The 20,048-nt window shown below is 41.3% G+C and overlaps 1 protein-coding gene across 1 annotated transcript in view; it reads right to left on the bottom strand.

Moving 5' to 3' along the window:
• Positions 1-1,762: 1,762 nt before the first annotated feature.
• Positions 1,763-20,048, bottom strand: part of PPEF2 (protein phosphatase with EF-hand domain 2) — a 31,437-nt gene continuing 13,151 nt past the window's right edge. Inside the window, exons 10-18 of the mRNA XM_078394480.1 lie at positions 18,883-18,919; positions 18,649-18,798; positions 17,292-17,582; positions 16,540-16,725; positions 15,545-15,687; positions 13,473-13,579; positions 11,961-12,130; positions 2,545-2,632; positions 1,763-2,325 (exon numbers count right to left, since the gene is read on the bottom strand). Coding sequence (XP_078250606.1) covers positions 2,135-2,325; positions 2,545-2,632; positions 11,961-12,130; positions 13,473-13,579; positions 15,545-15,687; positions 16,540-16,725; positions 17,292-17,582; positions 18,649-18,798; positions 18,883-18,919 — 1,363 coding nt within the window. The 3' untranslated portion in view covers positions 1,763-2,134. The remainder of the gene's footprint in view (positions 2,326-2,544; positions 2,633-11,960; positions 12,131-13,472; positions 13,580-15,544; positions 15,688-16,539; positions 16,726-17,291; positions 17,583-18,648; positions 18,799-18,882; positions 18,920-20,048) is intronic.

The following is a 20,048-nucleotide window of genomic DNA, read 5'->3' as shown; positions in this document are numbered from 1 at the left end:
CTGCAAGTGGGATCTGAAGGCCTTAGGAATGGACGTCAACAGATGGGAAACCTTGACATCTGAGCGTTCAGGCGTTGCATAATGGCCTCTCCCAATTTGGCTGAGGCAAAGAGGCAGTCATGAAACCAGCAAGATCAGGGAGCTGGACGGGGTACAAATTGTATTTGTCTTCAGTGTGGAAGGGATTGTCACTCTCGAATTGGCCTTCTCAGCCACACTAGACACTGTTCCAAGACCTCCATACAGAGCACGTTACCATAGTCTCTCGAGACTAGGGTTGCCAGACGTCAGGCAAAAGGAGGACATGTCCTCCTTTTTAGCCTAATGTCCTCCGTCAGGCAGGCAAAGATAAACCGCCAGGCTTTTGTATATTTTATGTTATAATTTTGGATGGAAGGGGGAGAGGTGGAAGGACCCCCTTCCCCCTGGCTTTCCCTGCCCCCACCTGCACGCCCACCCCTGGTTTTTGGAAAAAAAAGCCTCCATTGAATTTATTTTTAATTTTTAACATGACTTTTTCTTGGTCGGTTCACTAAGAGACATTTATTGGCAGCTATTGTAATAAATTTGTATTGATTGTGGGTTTAATCTGGAATGATTCAAATGAAACATTCAATATGTCTTTCTATGTCCTCCTTTAGTACCCATGTATCTGGCAACCCTACTCGAGACTGAAGGATGCCTAATCTTTGATAGCAACAGCTGCTTTCCCGGAAAGAAAAGCCGGTTTCATAAACTTTGCAGGGCGGGAAGGAAGGAGAGCAGTTTTGTCAGACTAGCAAAGCAGCCTGCTTAGTTCAGTGTTTTTGATCCGGCAAGACACCAGCTTCACGTCTTGTCATCATGAATATGTTGATCACACACAAACTGAGCTTTTCCCTCACACCTGTTGTAGCTTACAACATTTGCACAGGAACACTGCTCCAAAGGTACGCCTTTGAAGCTGAATACCATGGCTGCTGTTGGGTGAGCCAACCTCTCCTGGTATGATGGAACTTCTTTTTCCATGCCCCGTTGACGCTCACGAGCTTCCCAGCCCTCCCATGTCTGGTTTTCTAGGGGAGAGCACAGGGTGAGGCTGGGTTGGTCAGGTATTCTTAGTCTAAATACAACTCTTCTTCTCCCACTGCTTGCAGTGGGAGAGGGAATTGGTATAACTATTGCAAGTCTACTTAATTTATTTTTAGTTAGTTGGGGAACAATTCTGCACTGAAAGGTTTACTGAGCCTTGCTTGCCATTTGATAGATCAGGGCTCTGGAGGTTATGAGCCTCTGTGCAAGAACATAGGAAGGAGCTAAAATCTGATATTCTCCTGGAAGACAGAGCTCTCTGATCTTGGGGGGGAAATATGTCACCTTTTCTGCTGCCCTTAAGACATTACTCTTAAGTACCTTAGGAGTGTACTGTATACCTGCATAAAAAAATAAAACAATTTTGAAGAAAAGGCCTTTTTTGTTTTTAGCTAATGCACAACAGCATCACACCAGCTGTTACCGTAGAAGAGGTATCCGATCCGTGAGGTTGTATGCACTTATTATAGAAATTTTTTTTTTAAATTAAAAGTCTGTCTGATCATAGGCACCTTTGATAAGCCAATCAAAATATCTTACTCAATAATACTTCTCTTTTCTGCTAGCCCTCAAAATTCATTATGGAGTTTTAAAATGAATTTGCTGATTTGCACCAAATGCTTTGTTTTGGCTGTATCGTAGCTATTATAGAAACACCAACCAAAAAAAAAAACAACCCTAGAAAATGAGACCTGGTTGATAATCGTGCAGTTTTAAAACCAGATAAAATGCTGACATAAAAATACATTCTAATTCTGAAAACTCTTCTGAGTTTTTAAAAGCTTAAAAAGATACTGTGCTGATTTAATTAATATTAAAAGCCAAGGCGGAGATGGAACAAGGTTTTTGAGCGTCCAGTCCTGTTTGATACCAGAAACGTGAAAACAGCTGTAGCAACTGGTTATTCCAAACACTTAGGTGTGTGCAAGGATTCATTTGCCCTTTTCACTTCGTTCAGAGGCACGTTATTGGGTTGGATGATTGGCCCAAGTGCAGAAGCAACGTCTCAGAAGCAGGATGGCGTTCCACATGGTGGAACGTCCCCCACCCGCAGATTTCGCCTTCATTTTCCTCCATCGGGCGACTGTGTAACAAGACGGAAGGCCTCGATGAACTCATTGAAATCTATGTTTCCGTCTCTGTTGAAATCAATGCTGCGGGCCAAGTCATTGATGTTTTGTTCTGAGATTTCAATATTCATGTGGGTGCTGAACAACTTCCAGATCTGCTGGAACTCTTCAAGAGAGATATAGCCTGTGGAACAAGAAAAACAACAACACCCTTTGTTTATTCAAAAGGGGGCAAAGAGAGCCCTAAATAAAACATTTGCTAATCTATAACTTGCTACATCCTTCAGACTTGCAACAAAACTAGTGCATGCAGACGTGATTTTGATTGTTTCTTATTACAGTAGCAATCTCTTTGCCTGCTATACAGACTTACATGGGTAGCAGAAAATTAATGGCTTTTTACCTGAGTGGTCACTGTCTATGATATTGAAGATCGTTTCCAAGTTTGATAGGTTTCGGTAAATGTTCTCTAGCAAACTTGAGTGTAGCCGCTGGAAGAAAGAAGTAGCAGTATATTATGCCATACCTTATTGCATATCATTGTACTTAAACATAGAAAGGTAAAGGTTCCCCTTGACATTTACTCCAGTCGTGTCAGACTCTGGGGTGCGATGCTCATCCCCATCTCCAAGCCGTAGACAGTTTCCGTGGTCAGGTGGCCAGCACAACTAAACACGGAACGGCGATACTGACAGAGGTGCTGCGTTACCAGACTACGCCAGGGGGCGTAATGGTGAAGTGAACTGCCCAGAGATGAAACCAAACAGACACTGTTGTAGTGTTGAAAATATTATTTACAATAAAGTCCATATATACAGGGGTAAATACAGCTTCTCTTGGTCTTTATACAGTCCTGGTCATTCACAGTAGTTCTTCAGTTAGCAATGGTAAATTACAGTTTTCAGTAACCAAATATTGTTACCAATATAAAGAGTCCAGCATCCACGAAGTCTTCTCCTCTCACCACGGAGATAGTCTTCTCCCAGGATCTTCTCCTTGCAATATGGCAAGTCTTCATCCAACGATGCAGTAAATACAGTTCTCAGCAACACAATCACCAGCAACACAACAACCAACCACCAAAACTACCCAAACTACCCAACTACTCAAACTACCCAACAGTTTGTCTCTGCAAGCTTGGCTAGTTTTATTCTTGGTTCAACCAATCAAATTGGTTGTCACACAGCTGCCTCAATTAACTCAGCTGTGCTCCTTTGTAACATGTTGCTCTCTAAATCTGATCCTGCAACAACTTATTCACTGAATTGCAATGAACAATTCCCTAGGTTGACTTTGAGACCTGTCAATCTCCTCCAATTGTTTATAGCAATTCTGTAACATACATATCTTACATAGTACATTGCCTTGAACATATACAGAGTTCTTTTTTACATTCACATACATTATATCATTCCCAACATTTCACATGCTTTGTTATGTTTGGTTGGCCCCAATACTTTTGTCAAACAATCAGCTTTATTGTTTTCTGTTCCACAGTATACCAGTTCAATTAAACCATTTTCTATGCTTTGCTTAACATTTTGGTATCTGATATCTGTGTGTTTAGATCTGTTCCTTACATTTGGTGAGTTTGCCATCTGTATGGCAGCTTGATTATCTTCAAAAACCTTTATTTGTGTTTTTATATTCAATCTCAGATCTTGTGCTAATTGTTTATAAAAAACTAGATCTGTACACAATTCAGATAATACTGCATACTCAGATTCGGCAGAAGACAACGATATAAATTTCTGTCTAGCTGTCTTCCAGCTTATCAAACTTTCTCCCAAATGCACAGTCATGCCTGATGTTGATCTTCAGGTTGTTAAATCACTACCATAATTGGCATCGGCATAAGCAGTAATAAACAGTTCTCCTTCTGGTTCTAAATTTAGCTTTTTATTTTGTGCTTCCTTTAAATACCTAAGTACTCTTTTTGCTGATTGCATGTGCCTTTCATTCGGCTTGCTCACATTCCTTGATAGTAGATTCACAGCTATAGAGATGTCTGGCCTTGACCATCTGCTCAAATATAGTAAGCTGCCTACCAGTGACCTATATACATCAATATCACATTCCGGGCCATTCATATCTTCTTTCTCAAACTCTGTGTTCATTGGAGTTGCTGCACCTTTACAATCCTCCATTTTATATTGTTTTAGGAGTTTTAATATTTTGCTCTTTTGGGCTATTTTAAATCCTTTCTTACTTCTTTCTATCTCTACTCCCAAGTAGTTACTTATTTCTCCTAAATCTCTCAACTTGTAGTGTCTTTTTAACATTTGTATTGTTACTTCAGCCTCTTTCTTATCTTTGGTAAATATGGCTAGATCATACACAAATACTAATATTATAGCTTGTGTTCTCTCATTTATGAATAAACAAGGGTCAGCCTTTCCTTGCACAAAACCATTATCTTTTAAAGTTTTAGTTAAGTGTTGGTTCCATTCATGGCCACTTTGTCTGAGACCATATAGACTTTTCTTCAATATCCAGCATTTACCTTCACTTTCAATTCCTGGTGGAATTTCCATATAAATTATGTGTTTCAGGTCAGCATATAAATAGGCTGTTTCTATATCAACATGCCTGGTCATGAGATTATGCTTGGCTGCATAGGTTAAAGCAAATCTCAATGTCTCTGGTCTTAGAGCCGGTGCAAAAACTTGATCATAGTCGTTTGAAGTTTGTGCATATCCTTTTGCCACTAACCTTGCTCTATACCTCACATTACCATCGGCATCCACCTTCCTTTTAAATACCCATCTGGAACCAATTACTTTTGATTTTTCAGGCAGTTTCACCTCCTCATAAACTTTCAGTTGTTTTAATGAATTTAACTCCTTCTCCATTGCCTCTTTCCATTTTATTTGTTCTTTCTCAGGCATATTACATATGTCATCATATGTCTCTGGTTCAGCCACATTGAGACAGTAATAGGTCTCAGGCTTGTACCTGTCTGGAGTTTTTCTCTCTCTGCTAGACCTCCTAGGTAATTCTCTGTCCTCCTCTAGAGTTTCCCTCCTTTCTGAGTTGGATGGAATTTCTTTATCTGATTGCATTTCCTCAGGTTCTACCTCTCTTTTAATTTCTTGCTCTGTTTGTGAGTCACTTTCATCTGCACTATCTTCACTACTTTCATTCCTTTCATGCAATTTAATTATTGTTTCTGGGGGTTTGCATATTTTGTCCCAGTTACTGTGCTCATTAAAAGAAGCACTGCTACTTATTACAAGTTTGTTGGTATTTGGCAACCCAAACCTAAATGCTCTCCTATTTTGCTGATATCCAAGGAAATACATCAACCTGGCTTTCTTCTCTCCCTTTCTCCTTATTTCTTTTGGGATGTGAACCCATGCAGGAGATCCAAATACGTGTAAAAATTTTAAATTTGGTTTTCTCCCAGTCCAAACTGTGTAGGGTATATTGTTTATTCCACTGTGCCAAAGAATATTAATATAAAAATTCGCACAAAGTGTAGCTTCACCCCAATATTTCTCTGATAGATTACTCCCCCTAATCATTGCCTCAGCCATGTTCTGCAGAGTTTGGCCCCTTCTTTCAATAAAGGCATTCTGAGTAGGTGTATAGGGAGCGGCTCTCCTGTGAGTAATGCCATTTTTCTTTAATATTGCTTGAAATTTGGCATTTGTAAACTCTGTTCCATTGTTAGTTTGTACCACCTTAACCTTTTTCCCTGTTTTACGCTCTACAAATTTGAGCCATTTTTCAAACTCTACATGTACTGCACTTTTATCTTTCATAAGATAACAGTATCCAAACCTTTTAGCCTTTTGTTTCTGATCATGGGGCGTTCTTGGCAAAGATACTGGAGTGGCTTGCCATTTCCTACTCCAGGTGGATTGCGTTTAGTCGGAACTCTCCACTATGTCCTGTCCGTCTTGGGTGTCCCTGCACGGCATAGCCCATAGTTTCTCTGAGTTACTCAAGCCCCTTCGCCACGACAAGGCAGCAATCCATGAAGAATGTAAGATCTGGAATGTAAGATCTATGAACATTGGGAAGCTGGAGGTGGTCAAACAGGAGATGGCAAGAATAAACATCGACATCCTGGGCATCAGTGAACTAAAATGGACAGGAATGGGCGAATTCAGCTCAGATGATTATCATATCTACTATTGTGGACAAGAATCCCGTAGAAGGAATGGAGTAGCCCTCATAGTCAACAAAAGAGTGGGAAAAGCTGTAATGGGATACAATCTCAAAAATGATAGAATGATGTCAATACGAATCCAAGGCAGACCATTCAACATCACAATAATCCAAGTTTATGCACCAACCAGCATTGCTGAGGAGACTGAAATTGAACAATTCTATGAAGATTTACAACACCTTCTAGAACTGACACCAAAGAAAGATGTTCTTCTCATTCTAGGGGACTGGAATGCTAAAGTAGGGAGCCAAGAGATAAAAGGAACAACAGGGAAGTTTGGCCTTGGAGTTCAGAACGAAGCAGGACAAAGGCTAATAGAGTTTTGTCAAGAGAATAAGCTGGTCATCACAAACACTCTTTTCCAACAACACAAGAGGCGACTCTATACATGGAAATCACCAGATGGGCAATATCGAAATCAGATTGATTATATTCTCTGCAGCCAAAGATGGAGAAGCTCTATACAGTCAGCAAAAACAAGACCTGGAGCTGACTGCGGTTCTGATCATCAGCTTCTCATAGCAAAATTCAAGCTTAGACTGAAGAGATTAGGAAAAACCACTGGGCCACTCAGGTATAATCTAAACCAAATCCCTTATGAATACACAGTGGAAGTAAAGAACAGATTTAAGGAACTAGATTTGGTGGAGAGAGTGCCTGAAGAACTTTGGATAGAGGCTCGTAACATTGTCCAGGAGGCAGCAACGAAAACCATCCCAAAGAAAAGGAAATGCAAGAAAGCAAAGTGGCTGTCCAACGAGGCCTTAGAAATAGCAGAGAGGAGAAGGGAAGCAAAATGCAAGGGAGATAGGGAAAGTTACAGAAACTTGAATTCAGACTTCCAAAGAATAGCAAGGAGAGACAAGAGGGCCTTCTTAAATGAACAATGCAAAGAAATAGAGGACGATAACAGAAAAGGAAAGACCAGAGATCTGTTCAGGAAAATTGGACATATTAGAGGAACATTTTGCGCAAAGATGAACATGATAAAAGACAAAAATGGGAGGGACCTAACAGAAGCAGAAGACGTCAAGAAGAGGTGGCAAGAATACACAGAGGAATTATATCAGAAAGATGTGGATATCCCGGACAACCCAGACAATGTAGTTGCTGACCTTGAGCCAGACATCCTGGAGAGCGAAGTCAAGTGGGCCTTAGAAAGCCTTGCTAACAACAAGGCCAGTGGAGGTGATGGCATTCCAGTTGAACTATTTAAAATCTTGAAAGATGATGCTGTTAAGGTGCTACATTCAATATGCCAGCAAGTTTGGAAAACTCAACAGTGGCCAGAGGATTGGAAAAGATCAGTCTACATCCCAATCCCAAAGAAAGGCAGTGCCAAAGAATGCTCCAACTACCGTACAATTGCACTCATTTCGCACGCTAGCAAGGTTATGCTCAAAATCCTACAAGGTAGGCTTCAGCAGTATGTGGACCGAGAACTCCCAGAAGTACAAGCTGGATTCCGAAGAGGCAGAGGAACTCGAGACCAAATTGCTAACTTGCGCTGGATTATGGAGAAAGCCAGAGAGTTCCAGAAAAATATCTACTTCTGCTTCATTGACTATGCGAAAGCCTTTGACTGTGTGGACCACAGCAAACTATGGCAAGTTCTTAAAGAAATGGGAGTGCCTGACCACTTTATCTGTCTCCTGAGAAACCTATATGTGGGACAGGAAGCAACAGTTAGAACTGGTCATGGAACAACTGAGTGGTTCAAAATTGGGAAAGGAGTACGGCAAGGCTGTATATTGTCCCCCAGCTTATTTAACTTATATGCAGAATACATCATGCGGAAGGCTGGACTGGAAGAAACCCAAGCCGGAATTAAGATTGCCGGAAGAAATATCAACAACCTCCGATATGCAGATGATACCACTCTGATGGCAGAAAGTGAGGAGGAATTAAAGAACCTTGTAATGAGAGTGAAAGAGGAGAGTGCAAAAAACGGTCTGAAACTCAACATCAAAAAAACTAAGATCATGGCCACTGGTCCCATCACCTCCTGGGAAATAGAAGGGGAAGATATGGAGGCAGTGTCAAATTTTATCTTCCTGGGCTCCATGATCACTGCAGATGGAGACAGCAGCCCTGAAATTAAAAGGCGCCTTCTTCTTGGGAGGAAAGCGATGACAAATCTGGACAGCATCTTGAAAAGCAGAGACATCACCTTGCCAACAAAACTCCGAATAGTCAAAGCTATGGTTTTTCCTGTCGTGATGTATGGAAGTGAGAGCTGGACCATAAAGAAAGCAGACCGCCGAAGAATTGATGCCTTTGAATTGTGGTGCTGGAGGAGGCTCTTGAGAATCCCCTGGACTGCAAGGAGAACAAACCTATCAGTTCTAAAGGAAATCAACCCTGAGTGCTCACTGGAAGGACAGATCCTGAAGCTGAGGCTCCAGTACTTTGGCCATCTCATGAGAAGAAAAGACTCCCTGGAAAAGACCCTGATGTTGGGAAAGTGTGATGGCAAGAGGAGAAGGGGACGACCGAGGATGAGATGGCTGGACAGTGTCTGCGAAGCAACCAACATGAACCTGACACAACTCCGGGAGGCAGTAGAAGACAGGAGGGCCTGGCGTGCTCTGGTCCATGGGGTCACGAAGAGTCGGACACGACTAAACGACTAAACACACACACATCCAAACCTGGACTTTTGGTCTTGGATAGAGAGAATGTATCTAGCTCCTCCTAATGATGCACTTTTGGGTCCAATTACATCAATTGACACCAAATCTAATATATTTTTCACTTGTACATCACTATGTTTCATTATAGGAGCTTTCTTACTCTTGGCTAATTGGCATGCTTGACAATTCACATATTCATTACATTGTTTTAGATTAACTCCTACTGAGTTTTCAATTGTTTTTCTAAGTGTTTTGTAGTTTGCATGTCCAAGTCTTTGATGCCATAAATGAATACAATCTTTGTGTATACATTTGTTCTCATAGACATTGTTAGCCTTAGTACAGTTTAGTCTATATAAATTATTTCTAGCATAGCAATTCAATTTTTCATTGTTCTTGCTAGTTATTATACATTTACTCTCATAGAAAGTGCTAACAAACCCATTCTTTGCTAATGAACTCACAGAAAGTAAATTATGCTTCAAATTTGGAACATGTAAAACATCTATTGGTCTAGCTATATAAGGCAATTTCACTTTACCTTTTCCCAGTACCTTAGCACTAACACCATTTGCTAAGCATACTTGTTGGTTGGATACAGGTTGGTAGTTAAATATTAGCTGTTTGCTCTTACACATGCTGGCAGTTGCTCCTGAGTCGACAATCCACTCTTCACCCTGTTCAGAGTTATAAATTTCCTCAGTCAGGCTTAGTGTTTCTCTCTTGCGTCTGGTTTGTTTTTCTTTTCCTTTCTTAAATTTACAGTCTTTCATCAGATGTTTTCTTGAGCCACAGGAAAAACAGCGTTTTCCAGAATGAATGCTTGCAGCTGTATCCCCCTCCTCCTCACTTTCTTTCAGCTTATCACGTTGATTAGTGAGTTTGGAGTCTCGGAGCTGTTTGTTATCTTTTCTCTTTTGTTCCTCTTCCAACAGTTTGCTCGTTATATTAATTACTGTTAGCTCTGCTTGAGGAAGAATTTCTAAATTGGTCACCAGCTGATCATATGACTCATCTAATGAAGACAGGATAATAAATGCTTCTTGTATTTCTGTAAATGTGATGTTCTTTTCTCTTAAGTCCATCAACATCGACTTCATAACCTCTAAATGTTGAAGCATACACCCTCCAGCTTTCAGTCTAGTTCGAAAAAGTTTCCTGGCAATTTGAATCTGGCTTCCAACGTTATCTCTTACGAAGAGTCTCCTTAAATCCTCCCATGCCTTCTTTGCTGAGTTTTGGCCTCTCAGGTGGATAAGAAGACGGTCTTCTAGAGTTAACCCAATAATAGCCAGAGCTTTTGCATTTAGTTTCTTTTTCCTCTCATTTAGGACTGCTGGGGGATTTTCTACAATGTCCCATAATGCTTCCTTTTGCAATAGCAACTGAACCTTCTGCTGCCAAGTTGCATAATTTTCCCCATTCAACTTTTTTATGCACAGTCCAGCCATAGACATTTCGTTGGCCATTTTCACCACAGACTGTAGCCCACACTACTTGGCTCTCTCTGTTCAGCAGTTTCTTCAATAACTTCTTAAATTTATACCTGGATGCAGTCTGGTGCGCTGTCTGGGCCCATAACCAATTGACAGAGGTGCTGCGTTACCAGACTACGCCAGGGGGCGTAATGGTGAAGTGAACTGCCCAGAGATGAAACCAAACAGACACTGTTGTAGTGTTGAAAATATTATTTACAATAAAGTCCATATATACAGGGGTAAATACAGCTTCTCTTGGTCTTTATACAGTCCTGGTCATTCACAGTAGTTCTTCAGTTAGCAATGGTAAATTACAGTTTTCAGTAACCAAATATTGTTACCAATATAAAGAGTCCAGCATCCACGAAGTCTTCTCCTCTCACCACGGAGATAGTCTTCTCCCAGGATCTTCTCCTTGCAATATGGCAAGTCTTCATCCAACGATGCAGTAAATACAGTTCTCAGCAACACAATCACCAGCAACACAACAACCAACCACCAAAACTACCCAAACTACCCAACTACTCAAACTACCCAACAGTTTGTCTCTGCAAGCTTGGCTAGTTTTATTCTTGGTTCAACCAATCAAATTGGTTGTCACACAGCTGCCTCAATTAACTCAGCTGTGCTCCTTTGTAACATGTTGCTCTCTAAATCTGATCCTGTAACAACTTATTCACTGAATTGCAATGAACAATTCCCTAGGTTGACTTTGAGACCTGTCAGATACCTTCCTACCAAGGTGGTACCTATTTATCTACTTGTATTTGCATACTTTCGAACGGCTAGGTTGGCAGGAGCTGGGACAAGCGACGGGCTCACTCCATTGCGTGGATTCGATCTTACGACTGCTTGGTCTTCTGACCTTGCAGCACAGAGGCTTCTGCGGTTTAACCCACAGCGCCACCACATCCCTATGTACTTAAACATATGATTACATTAAAAATTATTGTGTGTGTAGAAGCAACTGAAAAATGGGACCCTATCTATAATTGGATCCGTTCTATAACCTGAAAGCCAAATGCAATAACTTTTCCGTTTAGTCTTCCTTTTAAGTTGGCTTCAACCGACATCTTTGGCCTCATCGGTTCACTGTTCAGTCTCCAGTTCTTTGGATGGGATGGTTGCCATGTCTCTGTATGCGTCTGCTACCAGCCAAACAAAGGCTAGAGGCGCCAAACGCTACATAGAGAATGCAGGACGAGTGGCAGTCCTTTTTCTACAGAGATGAGGGAAGGCCAGCCTGTTTTGCCTGAAGTGAAACCAGACGCCTAAAGCGGATGCAACGTGTTTGAAACCTCCATCTGGACACAACACTTCAACTCAGACCCTGACAATGAGATACCGGATGACAATAATTTTAGGATTTGTGTGTTTCTTTCCACACTCTTTCAAGTTCAGCCACACCTGGTCTAATGAAGGGCCTCAACAACTTATTTCTTTTAAAGATTTTAGTCGTCCAATGAATAAAGCATTGCTCACCTTTTTTTTTTAGTTTAAAACTGCAACCCCAAGAAATATTCCATAGATTTACCTCTTGAGCTGAAGACCACTGCTCTGTCACTATTTCTTTCAGCCACGTCTTATATTCCAGCTTCCCATGAGTAAGATGCAACACGAGCTGGGACTTCAGCATCCTCCAGGGCAAGCCCAGTTGAAGGACTGACTCCACAGCTTTTGCCCACTCGTTTAGTGTGATGAAGCCTATTAGGGCAGGGAAACAAATAGGGCCTTTTAAGAACAACAGCCGGTTATAACTGTAGTACCAGAAACAATGAAATTTCAGGTTAGTAATATGCCACCGCTCTTCTTAGCTTTACTTTGAACTTGACTTTGAGCAAAGCTTGAAAGCAATCAGTTACAATTAATTCTGTTGCCTAAAACCGGGAATTTTTTTTTGCAAAGAAGTAATGTAACTAATAATAATAAAGTTACTCTTAAGTTGTAATATGTATTACAGTACTTAGTATTATATTAAAAAGGTAAAGGTTCCCCTTGACATTTAGTCCAGTCGTGTCCGACTCTAGGCGGCGGTGCTCATCTCCGTTTCCAACCCACGGAGCTAGCATTTGTCCGCAGACAATCCTCCATGGTCACGTGGCCAACGTGACTAGACACGGAATGCCGTTTTACGTTCCCACCAAGGTAGTACCTATTTATCTACTTGCATTTTGCATTTTGCATGCTTTCGAACCGCTAGGTTGGCAGGAGCTGAGACAAGTGATGGGGGCTCACTCCATCTCGTGGATTCAATTTTACGACTGCAGGTCTTCTGACCTTGCAGCGCAGAGGCTTCAGCGGTTTAACCTGCAGCGCCACCACGTCCCTTTAATATTATATTACTTAGATTTAAATAACAATACCTAGTTAAAGGGTAGTTTCAGGTACTGTGGCCCAGGGTTTTTTTCAAATTTTATGCTGTTCTTTTATCAGCCTTAAATGGCAAAGGAAATATTTAGGTTTCATCTTTTAATTTTTTCCCCATGGTGTACCATCAGAATTGACCACTAGGGGGAACAAGTCAGTATCACCTTGTATTTTTCTGTTCCCAAAATAAGGGCACTGCAATGAATTAATAACACACAACATGGTGAATTATTATAATGATAATAACAACCTGGTTGCTGAGAGGTAATGAGTAATGCAAAGAGTTCCATTTAAAATATAATATTGTAGGGGGGGAAAGAGTTTGGGAGATTACCTTTTAAAAGTAATTTGTTGCTTGTTACTTTTGTTGTTATGTACCATCTTTTAGAAGTGATTAACCTATGAAATGAAGCTCTTGCTACTGATTAGTGTTTTGTTACTTTTTCAACTACTGCTCTAAAAATGTACTCAGAAATGCAATCATGGGCTAAATGTGGAAATTGGTTCTTTGCACAATGGATTGGTAGAGTACAAGATTGACCAGTGTGAAAATTATTTGCACGTAGCCTGGAGTGACTCGCCCTTGACAAATCATTCAAACTTTGTTCTGTTCTGGAACAATATCTGAAGTCACCACGAGAGGAAACTAGAGAGTAAATCTCATTTCTTTGAGCCTTACCTGTGTTTTTCTTATCAAAGCTCTTGAAGGCAGCTGTAAGGTCTGACCTGTGAGCAAACAGTTTCTCCTTCAAGACCTGATATGCGGACTCCTCCACTCGGCTTATCCTGACAGAAAGAAGGAAGCATTTCAGCCATGTAGTGGGGCATGCAAAAATTTAAGTATGCACACATTGACGGCTCCTTCCTCTAGACCAGTGTTATCTCTGTCGAAATGCAACTTCCCCGCAAAGTTTCATGGACAAGATGACTTTCCTTACCCTAAACAGAAAACTAAAATAACATACACTTGACTAGGGTGAAAAGCTAGAGAGAATGTGTTTCTCTTGCAGAGTGCAGAAAACACACACATACCATTTCCATCAGAATCTACAAATTAGATTCTATAGGAAACGATTTTTCCCTCAACCCAAACCACACCACATTTTTTTTCCTCTGCAAAGTCTGTAGCTTGGCTCAAAGGGAAGGTACGTGCTCTCTATACCCAATCACTTGTCATGAAATTCAAAGGATATCAAGACAAAAATTTAAAAAATGGAAGACAACAAATGGTGTGGTGCCTGATGGACTAACTGTTTTAGGTCCGTGTTAACAAGTACTCTTCAAGATGCCACAACATTTCCATTTTCTAATTTGTTGTTGTAATTGTTGTTTTTACAGTATTTTTGTCTGAATATGCTTGCCTCGACAAATGCGGATAACTTTTGCAAATTCCAAGGGTGATTCCGACTGGAAAAAAACACTAGCAGAGACAAGTTTAAGCACGCTTCTCCTCAACGTCACTGCCTCCCCAAGGCGTCTCCAAATTTTAAACCAATAGATCTTATCAAGGCATTTGGATATACACTTGCTCCTTCCAGTGAGCCCGGCTGGTCTCTCATCTAGATCAGTGCTTTTCTGCTGAGAAGCAACCCTCCCTTCCGTGTGACCTGGGACAACTTTCCTTACCAGAAACAGAAATCTTAAAAAATTACGCCAAGCACCGTAGACCTGAAATGGTCAGTTATGCTGAAGGACAAACTACTGTACATTATAGATACCGTGTTTTTCAGTGTATAAGACTATACTTTTGTCTAAAATCTTTAGACTAAAAATTGAGGGTCGTCTTATACACGAAAGTAAGCTGAGGAGAAAAAACAAAGTGGAGGGGAAAGCAGGGATCAAAGTGATCCTGCAGGGCTTTGATCCCTGCTTTCCCCTCCACTTGCTAAGCCTTAGCAAAAGGAAAGCAGGGATCAAAGTGCTGCAGGATGGCTTTGATCCCTGCTTTCCCCTCAGCTTGCTAAGTCCCGTGGGGCTTAGCAAAAGGAGGGGGAGGGATCAAAGCAATCCCGTGGCTGTATAAGGGGGAAAGGAATGAAAATAATTGTGCTGTCATGGAATTGCTTTGATTCCTTTCCTCCTCCTTCTGCTAAGCCACGCGGGGCTTAGCACAAAGGGAGAAAGGAGGGATCAAAGCCATCCTGCAGCACTTTGATCCTTTTTACCCTACATTTGCTAAGCCCCTCTTAGATTTCTTAATTTTGCGTTAGAAAAGTGGAGAGTGTCTTATACATGGGGGTGTCTTATACACGGAAAAATACGGTAAATTGTCATAGAGCTGAAATCACATCAGTGCTCAAGAGACATGATTCAAACAGACTTTCATGTCTGAGAAAATCATTTCCAAGAAAGAACCTATTCACTTCCTGGAGACTAATCACAAAACAAAGGAAGTTTATTTGCAGACTACAGGAGGTGAGAAGAGCTTGTGATTTGACAATCACACACATTCAGCATTTAGGAAATCACATCTAATCACAAGTTACCTATAATGTGTAATTTAGCCTCCAGAACATTTGGCCTCATTTTTGAGCATCTCTGCTTCATCCTCTACCCCTTATGACTTTGTTTCAATTAACCTGACAAAGGAATTCTGGAGAACCTGAATGTGTGCACTTTTTAATGGCATTCTGGCTTGTTTTACTAAGAGTATTGCCCAACCATGCATAATATTTGTGTCCGCCCCACTGTCATTGTTTCCGCCTCATTGGCCATCACCCCGGTTAACGTAGCCAGGATACAAGGACTTGCCTTTGTGTCATGGTCAGCTTATGTGACCCCTTGCCGGCTTGATACTGGATGAAGTGAAGGGTCAGGTCAGGTCCCATTTTGAGGTAGGCACCCCTGTTACTGCCTACCGTGTAATAATTTGAAGCAGAAAACACAGTGATCACCTAACAAGTAATAAGAAGACAGGGATTCACAGCCAGTACAAAGCAGCCCACAAGAACAGAAATAGCGACTTGCCAAAACATAAAAAACATTTTCTCCCCCAGGTTTTTTTAAAAAACTTCCCCCGATTCTACAATTTGCCAATCAATATATATCTGCCTGTTTCCTTGTAAGGTCTTTCAGGGGAGAATGAAATGTATTCACTACTAAAGGCACAGTTGCTTAACTTAAAAATGTTTTTTGTTTTGAATAAATGAAAACACATTGATTCTGGGACGCACTTGGGTGCCCACGTTTTTTAGAAATTCATGAAACACTGCCTTCTCCTTCTGCCCCCTACCAATATTTCCCATTAATATTATTTTCTTCTGTTTCCATTGCGTGCCAAGGCCAGGATCCTGTGAAGGCGACAAGGAGTGTAACGCTCTGTAGGCACAGCGCTCTGCCTCACCTCTGGCGTGCAGTCGTGTGAGCTCATTCTCCCACTATGGAGAGTGGTGGGCCTTGTGTGTCTTCAAGAGGAGAATCATTACGCTCTCCTGTCCCTTGTACAAACGCCAGGAGACGGCGTTTTGCACTCACAACTGACCATTGCTCCATCATGACTGCCACTAAAATCCCAAATAAATAGTCTAGCCTTCTGTCTTAACAATCTTCTCAAAAAAACTGAATATTGCTAGCTGAACTTGTTCATATATATGTCAGTCAATCAATCAATCAATCAATCAATCAATCAATCAATCAATCAATCAATCAATCAATCAGTATATTGGAACACATATCCTCCCATCCCATTCTCTCAGCCACAGTGCCATTCCCCAAATAACCCCTTCCTCATGGCCCTTCTGAGCTACCTTTCGGTTATGGCAGATGTCGTAACCCTCCGGCTTACACTCGTGGGAGCGGATGATAAACTGAAGATTGTGCTTCTGCAGGAACTTTTCTGTCACATCAGGGCCAAAGTAACAGCCTCCTCCTCGATCATCATTCACTCTACAACCATTTTGCGGGATGGGATCACTCCATAAAACATCTAAAATCTAAAGCGGTAGGCAGGAGCTGAACACATATTGAACAGGTGCCCCCTCAACCAATAAAAAATGTCTGTCTGTCACAACATCTGATTTTTCTTCACTTATTTATTCTGCATTTCTACATTTTGTGATTGGTCGCTGAAAAGTAAACATTGGCTTTATTTGCATATCTGATTGGTGGGACAGGCAAATCGTCTGAGGAAACTTCTATATGGGATGGAAAATGCATCCCCTTAATATCTAGTTTGAGGCTGAGAAGCTCTTAGTATCTAACATCCAAATAGCAGTCAGGTTAAAAAAAATCATTCTCTTCACGCCAGTATCAATTGAATTTGGAAATGCAGATAAGAGAGATTCTTTGTTTTATTTTGCTTCAGATGAGTGTGCTAAATTTTGCAATTTGGGACAGAAAATAAAAGAGGTATAAAAGAACATGAACATGAGAAAAAGCAATATGTATATACAGGTTTTTCTACCCCTAGATACACTGAAAATCTTCCTAAGGCCACCTTCGGAGTAAATCTAGCCCATGTCTACTTGAGGTAGTAAATGCTTGAAGCAAGTAAGTTTACCTGCTGGACGTCATCGTCTTCAGCGTTTCTCGCTTCACAGGCTTCCACGTCCACCTCTGACACTGAAGCAAAAGAACGGTCAGAGGTCTCTGCCTCAGGGAACTCACTAAGTTCTGCCTGCTTGCGACACATCTTCAGGTCCTCCTGCACCATATGCTGCACCGGTTGAGAAAGATCAACCTTGTTTTCTGGGTTAGGAGCCCTACAGAAACCACCCCGGAGAAATTTGAAATCTTCTGTTGCGTCCACAGATTCTGAATTTCTTCTTTTCTGAGTTAACACTGAGAGAATCTAAAAGGAGGTGAGATAAAGCAATATTTTCAAGATAGGATTGGCAAACCAACATCGTCTAGAAGCAAAACTAAAATTCTCAGCCATGTTTTGAACGGCTCAGGTCAAATCAAAGAGTGTGGAGCTGAAGGGGGTCTGTGATAGCATCAAGACTAAAACATGGAAGGTTTCTCCCAGTGGGGAGTCCCCAAAGTCATGGATGATGTTGGTTTGGCTGAAGGAGAGCAGGAAGGCCAGGTAGAAAAGCAGTCAAGGGATCTGTGAGGTCTGAGGCTGATTCTCCAGCTAAGGAGGCTGTTACCATGGCAGAGACAGTAATTCGGAACAAAAGAATGGGGTACAAAATGGGCGATCCTAAATATGAATGGTTGCCTCCCACAGTTATTGGTAGCTTGGAGGATGTTTGCAGGCAGTCCAGCCATATCTGATTGTTCAGTCATGATGTATAAAGTATATAATTTCACCGAACCATCTAACAACAGTAGTTTTCTGCTTCTAATGATATGCTATTTGTGTCATATCTTTGGATTGTCCTTCTGACACCGTCTTCTGTCTTTCGTTTTCTTTTTCTCCTGGAGCAGTAGTGCACAGCCAGGGGGCAAATAAAACACCCTGGCCAAAAGTCTAAATTGTTTGCTTAGAGCAGTGGTTCTTAACCTTTGTTACTCAGGTGTTTTTGAACTGCAACTCCCAGAAACCCCAGCCAGCAAAGCTGATGGTGAAGGTTTCTGGGAGTTGCAGTCCAAAAACATCTGAGTAACAAAGGTTAAGAACCAGTGGCTTAGAGCAGTGGTTCTTAACCTTTGTTACTCGGATGTTTTTGAACTGCAACTCCCAGAAACCCCAGCCAGCACAGTTGGTGGTGAAGGCTTCTGGGAGTTGCAGTCCAAAACTCCTGAGTAACCCAAGGTTAAGAACCAGTGGCTTAGAGGATGCAATTCCCAGCAAGCCTCATGAACTTCCAACAGCAAGTAGCAGAAAAGGAAGGGGAAAAGCAAAGGTACAAAATGTCCCATCTGGAAGATCCAGACATGGTGGTTTTCAAAGGATAAAGAAGAATCTGTACCTTAAACCTGTCAATCCTGGCCAGCCGATCCAAATCAGTAATGTCCGACACTCCTCCATGGACAATCAAGACCTTCTGGTCAACTAGGGTTGCTAGTGGCAGGCAGCTAAAGAGGGTCTGAAGCACTTTTATAATTTTACTTCCGTGCTCCTAGACGGAGGAGGACAGAAAGAGTAAAGGACGATGGGACCTTTGGCAAGATGGCAAATATATCATGTTTGCAAGCACACTTACCTTGTATTTGCGTGTGACCTCTTTGGTGAGACCATAGCTAGATGCAGAACAGAAGAGAGGGCATTAAGTGGATATTTCTTAACAATAAGAAAACAGCAACCACAATATTCAAAGGATTGGTTCTGACCTATAAAGCTTTTTATGACTTGAGGCAAACCACGTTTTCAGATATTTAAGAGGTGCCTGAAAGAGTGGGTTGCAATCCATGGACGTTTATAGTGAAATCCATTTATTCACCTAAAAGATTCCACAAATTTTTTTTTTCTGTTTCCCCATGAAATTCATCTCTAATAATAGTGTATTCTCGAAGGCTTTCACGGCCGGTGTCTGATGGTTGTTATGGATTTTTCGGGCTCTTTGGCCCTGTTCTGAAGGTTGTTCTTTCTAACATTTCGTCAGTCTCTGTGGCCGGCATCTTCAGAGGACAGCACTCTGTGTCTTCTGAAGATGTGTCCTCTGTGTCCTCTGAGTGCTGTCCTCTGAAGATGCCGGTCACACAGAGACTGGCGAAACATCAGCAAGAACAACCTTCAGAACACGGCCAAAGAGCCCAAAAAACCCACAACAACCATCTAATAATAGTACTTTTTTTCGTTGTCAGAATAAGATTTCTTTTCTTAAGATCTCTTAAACCTATGTTTTAAGTCCCATGATATTTACATGGTTTTCACTACTGTACAGCAGGACCCCTTTATCTGCTGATTCATTTATCCACAGTTTGAAAATATAAAAAAATATTAAAAGTAAAATTTTAGAAACGTACAGTTGTGCCCTGCTTAATGATTACCCTATAACTTCGAATCCACTTCACGACAATGTTTTTGCGATCGCAATTTCGATCGCAGAACAATGTTTTAATGGGTTTTTTTCGCTTTGCGAAGATCGGTTCCCTGCTTTGAGAACCGATTCTTCGCATTACAGCGATCAAAACAGCTGATCGTCGGATTTTCAAAATGGCCACCAGGTGCTCAAAATGGCTCGCTGCTGTGTTTTTGGACGGATTCCTCACTCTACAGGCACCGAAAAAGGTTGCCCCTATGGAGGATCTTCACTTGATGGTGAGTTTTTCAGCCCATTGGAACACATTGAACAGTTTTCAATGCGTTTCAATGGGCTTTTTAATTTCACTTTATGACGTTTTTGCTCTACAGCGATTTCACTGGAAC

Source organism: Pogona vitticeps, chromosome 5 (genome assembly GCF_051106095.1).
Source record: "Pogona vitticeps strain Pit_001003342236 chromosome 5, PviZW2.1, whole genome shotgun sequence".
Lineage (NCBI taxonomy): Eukaryota > Metazoa > Chordata > Lepidosauria > Squamata > Agamidae > Pogona > Pogona vitticeps.
Note: the sequence above shows the minus strand (reverse complement) of the source record. Positions and strands in the feature narration are given on the sequence as shown.